The 9,507-nt window shown below is 32.3% G+C and overlaps 1 protein-coding gene across 1 annotated transcript; it reads left to right on the top strand.

Annotated features, from left to right (window-relative positions):
• The first annotated feature begins 335 nt into the window (after window positions 1-335).
• On the top strand, window positions 336-9,210 carry LOC125823517 (uncharacterized). Its single transcript, XM_049502893.1, has 6 exons — window positions 336-477; window positions 6,779-6,909; window positions 7,507-7,666; window positions 7,821-7,940; window positions 8,033-8,643; window positions 9,199-9,210. The coding sequence occupies exons 1-6, from the start codon at window positions 336-338 to the stop codon at window positions 9,208-9,210; spliced, it is 1,176 nt and encodes a 391-aa protein (XP_049358850.1).
• The last annotated feature ends 297 nt before the right edge of the window (window positions 9,211-9,507 follow it).

The raw sequence follows: 9,507 nt of genomic DNA, 5'->3' as shown, positions 1-9,507 counted from the left end.
CTAAACTGACTAGAAATGTTGGGACATGCCCCAACTAGATCTAGCAAAACTGAAATTAAAAACTGAAAGCAGTAAGGATATCATGTCTCTGGTCCTCGGAGGATGAGGACTCACCACTACTAATCTGCTGAGCTGAAAATTGGAAAATGATTTAACTGCAATCTGGATGCTGAGAGTCTGAACCTATATCACAAAAATATATAGTGCAAAATATGCGTCAGTACTGAAAAGTACCGAGCATGAGGATGGAGTATCGCTGAAATACATATATAACTGACCAAGAAAAAAGCAATGACATATATATGGATATGATAGAATGCCAAAAAATACTAAACATGACTGATCTTTATGCAATGACTAACTATGACATGCTGAAACTGAATACTAAACATGGTCAATGCAAATGGAGTCTGACTGATTTGTGGGAGCTTCTAATCACCGATAATAAAACCACACGACCTGAATGTGGAGTCCGATGTATACGCCTCATCGAGAGGACCCAATATACCCTGCCAAAGGTATAAAGGCATGCTGGTGTGATTACTAATTTATTGCCCATGGAAGGGACTTACAACCTACTTGGCTAGTAGTTCTCGGAATATTTGGGTACACTAAACCCAATCCAACTCGGTATTATGCTAGTCCCAATGAATTTAGTAGTAAACTGATTATGACTGATTTTCTGTAATTGTTCTGGATAGCTCAAAACTAGACATGCAAACTGAATGCAACAATTTAAACTGACATTGATGCATAATACCGAGGCATGTATAACTGATTTCTGATAAAGTCTGACCTAACACATGTAATTCAAGAACTAAAAATACATAGCTAGGGTTTTGACATTCATACGATAATCTGAAGAAGACGGGACATGCTGATTTGGAACATTAAAACATAGCTAAAACGTGACATACTGTTTGGACGTTAGAACATATAGTTAAAAATGTGATTTCTAAATCGGAACATTTTTAAAACAGTCTCTTCATGAAAATCGTTTGTAACTTTAGAAACTACCAGGGTTCATTCATAATCATTGAAAAACGATCAATATTTGGATCATTCTAACATTTAAAACCCAAAATCAAGAAACGTTCAGGAACCCTAATTTCGTTCATAGCATGGAATCAAGAATTGTCTGAATTCTAGGGATCTAACTGGCGAAAAGGACCCATTAATGAAATCCAACATACCTGGTGACGAAATCTCCACGAAAAACTATCAACTAGGGCTGGACTTGACTTTTCCGGCGACTTTCTAGCGTGTTCCAGCGGCGGCTAGGGTTTCGGCCGCCCCTCTCTCTACTCTCTTCTTTTCTTTTGTTTTAGTTAATTAAATGACTTAGGTAAGTTCTAGTTAGGTTTCTAGGATTTTAAATGACTAACTAAAACCCTTTTAATTTAGGAATTAAAAGAAGAGTGGGAAAAGACAAAAACACCCTTGACTTAAAAGCTTTCCAAATCCTGATGCGGATTGGGCACCTGCCAAATCGGAAAATTCTGCAAATTTTTCCTTCACGAATTTGGGGTGTTACAATTTATGAACTCTTTTTTGAATTTTGAAAGACTTTATAAATCTTAAAATTGAGATTTATGTATTTTTGAAGGTTTAATTAAGCTTGTTAGTTTATATTTTGTGTAACATGTTAATTATGTGTTTTTGCTTGAATGAGCTTAATTGATTTGATATTGTATTTAATTTAATTTTCAGCTGGCTAGCAGAAACTGTAGTTCTTGCTGTAAAAAATGGTGCAGAAAAAGCGACGGACAGGGTCCTCTTGTTCGTCGCTTTCCTGGGTTTTATTTTTTGAAAAATCCAGAAAAGCGACGGACATGGTCATTTAGTCCGTCGCTTTTCTATATTTTTCAATATTTCATTTCCAGAAAAGCAATGGACGGCGTCTCATTGTCCGTCGCTTTTCAAGATTCTAAGAAAATTAAAAATTAAGAAAAGCGACGGACTTCGTCTCTTTTTGTAAATTTTTTAAAAAATAAAATTAAAAAATGGTCGGACGGCATCGCATTATTCAAAAAAAATAATTTTTTTCCAAAAATAATATGCGACGCAGTCTGTCGTTTTTTGGCGACGCAGTCGTCGCTTTTCCGTTGCTTTTGACAAAAAAAGTGATGCAGTCCATAGCCTTTTTCCGTCGCTTTTTGATAGTTTTTTAGGAGTAGCTGACATCCTTTTGATTGATTGTTAGGACTTTAGAGGTATATTAAAATTCCTCAATTTTACACTTAAGACTACTTAACTAGATTTCCATAGAGACAATTAAATCAAAGTTACAACCTAATTAAAAGGAGGAACCACTACAATAAGATAAATTGTTTGTGTAAGCTGGTAATATAATCTTGCTCAATATAATTTATTATCTCTCTATATTCATCATTTATTTCAATAATTAAGATTTAATAGTGTTGTTCAATGCAGTAGCCCTTATTGCTGAAGCATTAGAGTTAAATTTGTATCCTGCAATGGGTGTGATGGAGATTTTGTTCTTTATGTTCTTATGAAAACTATCATTTCTTTCAACTAGATGATTCTGGTTGCATACCTGAAATTTCACATTATTGGTGAGGGTTCAATTTCCTGGCTTGTAATTATATAGCCCTATTCCACAAAAAACAAACTTTCTACCTAAATTAGTTTAACTTAAGTAATATTTTTGATACAAAATAAACTTAAGTGACTTTAAGTCAGTGGGAAACTTTTTATAAGAGATAAGTGTCAAAAACACATCTAAACTATCCCCCTTTTTTTAGTTTCATACATAAACTATTGAGAGTGTGAATTTCATAGTTAAACTATCACTTATTAGTTTGAGAAACGCACCACTCTCTTTTATTACGTTGTCTTCATGGTGTGTGTACTACATTCTCTCTTTTATTTTTTTTAAAAATGTCACTTCATACTCCACATGAACAACACATTCCACATTAACTAAAATTAAATAAATTATTTGTATTAGTTAAAATTAAAGATTAAAGAATTATTATCTCATAAAATGTAAAATATTTTTCTTATCCAATTGCATCACCACTTCCTCTCACCATACCCCCCCCCCACCCCAATTTTTTTGTTTTTTTTTTGTTTAAATTTCCTTTATAGAAGTATTTAATTGTTTTTACTTCATCTCTCCCTTTCTCAACCCCCCCCCCCCCTCCCTCCTTCAAATAATATTTTTAAAAAAATAATTATATCCCATTCCACCTAATCCTCCACTTCCAAAAAAAATTTCTCGTTTTGTGTTAGATATATACATATATTTTTAGGAATATATGTCTTACTTGCCGCCGCAAGACTTTTTTAAAAATAAATTTTTATTTATGTTATCTTCGGTACACTAGTAAAAAAAATTCCAAAAAATATATGTACATATCTAATAGAAAACGAGAAAAATGTAAAAAAATAAAAATAAATAGAAAGCAGAGGGTTAAATAGGTGGGGTGAATTTTATTTTATTTTAAATAAAATAATATCATTTTTTTTTTGGAAATGGGTAGGTGGTTTGGGGGGAGCGGGGGGGGGGGGGGAGGGGAGAGATGAAGTATGAATTTTTTTAAATTTTATAGTAAATTTATGAGATATTAGTCAGGCTCATCAAGCACGATCACTGGATCGCGTGTGTTACTCTGCTCACCTTTCATTTACTTATGGTGTTTGAAGCTCAATTGGTGAACTCGTTCGAGTCTGCCTTTCATATTCGGCGGATCACCGATTACCACCTTAATTCGCCTTTCCAACCTTCATTTTTCATCCATGTCCTGTCACCTTCAGTGATGGTCTACTTGTTCGCCCTTCCATCTCGGCGAATCACCATTTCACATTCACACCCCTAGTCAATACTTATCAAATCAACACCCTATCAAATGTACACCCCTAGTTTCTCCAATCTTGTGAAAATAACATTTGTGTTACGTTTTGCTCTTGAAATTTGAAATCGATAACAAACCCCATGTTTCTATTTATTGTTGATACAATATGAATGATCTTGTGATTTGAGAATTTTTTTTTGATAAATCCTACCTCCCGTGCACATGGAATTTAAATCTAACTCATAGTTGGATAATTGTTTTACAAACGACCATAGCCACCTCCTTTATTGGAGAAACGTTTTGAACGTTACCACTACCATGGGAAAAGTGGGGAACCCTTATTAGACTTACAAAGATGTATAACGCAGGGATTACTAACACATGGATTAGTAATGCAGCCTTCATCCTTTTTCTTCATTTTCCACCCCTTTCATCTTCACAAAGGAATTTCCCAAAACAACGACAACCTTCATCCTTTTTCTTCATCTTCATCCCTTTCATCCTCTTCTCTTTCAAATCACCCATTTATTTTACATCGCTACCCTTCTCCTTTGAATTGATGTTCACATTTTCATAACGATTTTGAAGACTTTCACCTTCATCGAAAAAAATTTAAAATCAGAACTAATTATCAACATAAAAAGGTGTAAATATAAAGAATCTATTAAAAATTTACTTTACCTTTTCGAAGCAAGGAGCAATTTAACTTGAATGATAATGGAGGGTTTTTTTTCAAAGATGAAGAACACTGATAAAGAAGAAGACAACTGAGTTAATGTTTATTTTTTTCAAGTTTATTTTAACACGTGGCCAATTTTTATTGGTCAGTGTTGTCTAAAAACTACACCCACGCGCCTAACATAAGTGAAGTCACGAACTCAGCCACGTAGGCCAAAAAGGGGTAGAAAATTAATTAAAAGATAAGCTCGGGGAGGGGGGGGTAATAGGACCTTAGTAAAGGTTAGGTGTGTCTCAGGGATTTTGGGCATAAGCTGGGGGTGTACTTATGCATTTTCCCTTTATTTTTTAGAAACAAAAACATTTAGACTTGTAATTATCTTTCCTTTCCGTACTTTATGCATTAGTGGCTTGTACACGTGACAACCAGGTTTTGAGGTGATTATAGAATGAATAAGTTTTTCGCTTTTATCTTGTTCATTGTTTTACTTGCTGCATTTCTTTCATTTTATTGGGTTGAGACTGACTTCTCTTGGTTGGAATAGACAAGAGCCATCACGTCCATTTTTGAATCGTGACAACTCCACTTTTAAATGGGTAATATGAGTTTGATTCATTTTATATTCATTTTAAATGAGTTGGATACCCAACCTATTTAACATGAGTAATTTGAATAAGTATACATATAAATTATCCATTGTGCCACACCTAGGAATAACTAGTACTTAAAAGTTACATTTATATACCAATCTCATTTGTATACTTCTTTTGCATGTCATAACGATCGACTATTATACATATATAACAATATTTAATATTAAGAACTTATTTTATTTTAAGCAAGATTTACCCAAAAAAGCTTGCATGAATGATTATAAAAAAATAATGGAAAATGACCTAAAATACCCTTGAACTATTGGAAATGGTACATTACTATCTTCCATCCAGCTACTAGCTCTCAAATATCCCTAACATCTACCTTTAGGTCCTATATTACCCATATTTTTAAGGGCGGATTTTTTAAATATACAAATTAACAACTGTATTTACACCAACATAGCAATACTCTTTTTTTCAATTATATAGCAATACTTTTTTTTTCAAAAGTAGAATTTAAATTTTTTTTAAAAAGATTTTCCAAATCAGCCATGCTTATCCCAATTCCCATAAATTTCTCCAATAATTTTACCTTCCCTAATTTATTCAAATATGCTATATATTATCTCCCATAAATAGAGGTTTCCTACCAAAACATAACTCCTTTCTCTGACTTAAAAAATCGGCCAAAGAACGATTATTGAAAAAAACGCATACCAATAATTTCTCAATTCTAATTCAACACAACGGGCGATGGGACTCATTAGGTAATTATATAAAAATAATTCTCATGATTTTTTATTACGTGGTTGAATTTGATTTTTCACAAATATCTATTTTGTACTTTTTGGTAGCTATTCATTATGTTTATTTTGTCATTTTTGGTGTAAATTAATTCATACAATTTGGTTAATGTTCGGGATCGTCAAAATTTTGGTGTAATTTCAACAATTTCATATGATTTTGTTGTACACTGATGTGTCAAACTTGTTTTTTGTTAAAGTTTAGGTTTAATTGGTATGATATGTGCCGTATGGTAGCAAATATTTTATATCAATAAGTTTGCGATATGTATTTCTATATTTGTTTAGGTATGTGATCTGGTATAATTGTCACTAATAGCTGACACTAAACAAATAGCCTGATGCATGATTTGGTGTATTGTTTGGTCAAATTTATATTATCTTACATATGAACATACGTATATTAAAATGAGTGTAGTAATAAATAATTTGGTGTAATTGGTGGTGTCAAAAACTACAAGTTTGACGATCTATGGTATATAATTAGAACCTCATAAATAACCTTATGGTACATATTTTAGTGTATTTTAAGTATGTGAATTGGTGTAAATAATAATGTGAAAAATAGTTCATACATTTATTGATGGTAACCTGATAAAATCATAAATTTTAAAAATTGGTTTAAGGGTATGTAATCTTTGACTGTTTTTTTTACGTTTATTACATGGTTAAAATATTGGTAAAATACTTTGGTATTTCTTTGACTGTTTTTTTAAGATCATTAAATGGTTAAAATTTTGGTAAAATACTTTGGTATTTCAATAAATGGCTTATATACCAACGAAAATCAATGTAAAAACAAAGTTAAATAAGTTGATGACTGTAGTAAGTAATTCTGAAAGTTCCTTTTAATATTAACAAAGAATTTGTTATTTTAAACAGGCAATTACGTGGATTACAATATTGAAGGAGTTATGTATGATCCAACCACCAAATACGAAGGCTTGATTACAGCTATATCTTCACAATTGGGAGTGGACACAACAATTTATCATTTGGAACTGAGGTATTTCGTGAGTGGTCCATCTCCACCAATGAAGATATATAACGATACGGGAGTGTAAGTTTATTTAGATCAAAAGAGATGCAATTCAGATTTCTTTTCAAAATATCCTTTATGTGTGACATGTGTGGACAAAGCTATGGAATCCATTGAGTACCAAACAAATGTCCAAACAACACGTCAACATATTTTGGGATCCAACACACTATGTTTGACTAACATGAATCCAATTTTGGAAGGTTATATTGAAGAATCTGAAGGAACTGAAATAATTTCAAATCCTCAACACTATTTGGTGGCTGAGGATCAAGTTTATATAAACAAGCAAACTATATCGGAAGTTATGAAGCGATATGCATTTCTAAGAGAGTTTTGTTTCGTTGCAAAAAGATCAAGTCCTACCTGGTGAGTTATTATATATGTTGATTTTAAAAATTATCAATATATTTTAACAACTTACCATGTATTAATATGCATGAGCTTTTGCATTTACTATCTAAAGTGTGCTATAGAAAACTGTTCATGGGTTTTTAAATTCTCATGTTTGAATAATTCAAAGTTATTCGAAGTGAGGAAATTCTATGATACACATTCTTGTCCATTGAAGGACCAGATTCAATCAAAGCGACAATCAACAAGTGGTGTGCTTGGGGCAATGCTGGTTGAAAATTATGTTGATCTGAAGACCATTTACACACCAACAGACATACAAGCATACATGCTAAGGATACATGGTATTTCATTGACATACATGCAAGAATGGAGAGGTAAAAAAAAGCTTTCGAGACATTAAGAGGTGACCCTGCCGAATCATATGGAAAAATTCCAACATATCTATATATATTGGAGAAGACATATCCAGGGACAATTGTGAATTATAAAAAAAAACAGATGAAAATCATTTTTAATATTCATTTACAGCACTTGATGCAAATATAAGAGGCTGGGAGTATTGTCGACCAATAGTAGTCGTGGATGGTACACATTTAAAATCAACATACGAAGGCACAATGTTGATAGCTAGCACATTAGATCCAGGAGGTACTGTTTATACCATTACCGCAACTAGATTGATTTGTTTTTATATATAATCAATATATGTTGTATTTATTTTGAAGATATTTGTTGTATAGGTCACACCTTGTCGCTTGCATACGAAATAGTTGATTCAGAAAATGATGATTCATGGTTATGGTTCTTTGAGAATTTTAAAAATGCATTCGGTGAAAGAGAAGATATGTGCTTTGTTTCTAATAGAAATAAGAGCATTTGGAATGCTACTGCAGTTGTTTATCCCGAATTCAGACATTACGCATGCATATACCATCTATGGACCAATTTACTAAAGAAAACATATAGAGATACAAAAGAGGTTAGAACATTATTCTTCAGTTTAGCAAAAGCTTACATTGTTCAAGAGTTTGATGAATTGATGAAAAGGATGGATCAAATTAATCCAAAATACCGTGCTTATCTACAAAAAGCAAATTATGAGAAATGGTCACGCGCACATTCACCAGTAAAAAGGACTTGGACACTAACAAGTAACATTGCAGAGTCACTAAATAACGCTATTCTTGTTGGAAGAAAGTTACCAGTGGTACCATTGTTGGAATTTGTTAGAAAAACAATTGAAGCTTGGAATGAGAAACACAACGAAGAAGGTAGAAATACTACAATAACCTTGACAAGTAAATACAATGAAATGTTGGAGAACAATAGAAATGTGTTTCATCTTATGCTTGTAAGTATTAACAATTCTCTACTATGCATAGTATGTTTTGGATTTATTATTGATAATACATGCTCTTAAATGAAGGTACGCGCATCAATAATACACCTTCATACCATTATAGATGGTGCAAAGAGGTTTACAGTATGTCTGAATACACGAATGTGTAGTTGTGGCAGATTTCAACATGATGAGATCCCTTGTAGTCATGCACTTGCAGCAATCAGGCATAGGAATAAACATCGCGATGATTATTGTTCAGCTTATTATAGTAATAAGAATTATCAAGATACATATGCAATACCAATGAACCATTGCCTTGCGAAAGCACTTGGGATGTTCCATCACATGTCTTGGAAGAGGTAGTATTACCACCATTTACAAGAAAGAAACCAGGCAGACCTCCAAAAAATGATCGCAAAAAGGGATTCACCAAAGGAGAGGGGAAGAAGAGGAAAGTAACCTGTAGTGAATGTGGTATAGTTGGGCATAACAAGAAGACTTGCCCAAAAAAAAACTCATGATAATTAGCTTTGTGATATTTTTGTTGTTATTTTTACTTTGCAGTTATACAGTTGAACTATATTACTTTTATTAGATGTACTATTTTTTAATTTCATTACCTTATTTCAAAGTTGATTACTTTTTGTTATCTTATTCATATTTTTGAATACATAGTTGTTATAAATGGTTGTATATAGTAGATATCATGAACTCTTTTGGATTACGTGTTGTCACATATCCAGAAATATTGATAAAAAATGAACTTATTGGATGATATTCTGTTGTTGATTTGATATGGTAAATAAGCCAAATTCTTGGTAAAATTATGGTAAATAAGAACAAATTTATGGTAAAAATAAAGGATCATAATAA

The sequence above is a fragment of the Solanum verrucosum genome, unplaced genomic scaffold (assembly GCF_900185275.1).
Source record: "Solanum verrucosum unplaced genomic scaffold, falcon-dt-bn FXZP01000012.1, whole genome shotgun sequence".
Lineage (NCBI taxonomy): Eukaryota > Viridiplantae > Streptophyta > Magnoliopsida > Solanales > Solanaceae > Solanum > Solanum verrucosum.
This window is presented reverse-complemented; position numbering and strand designations above follow the sequence as displayed.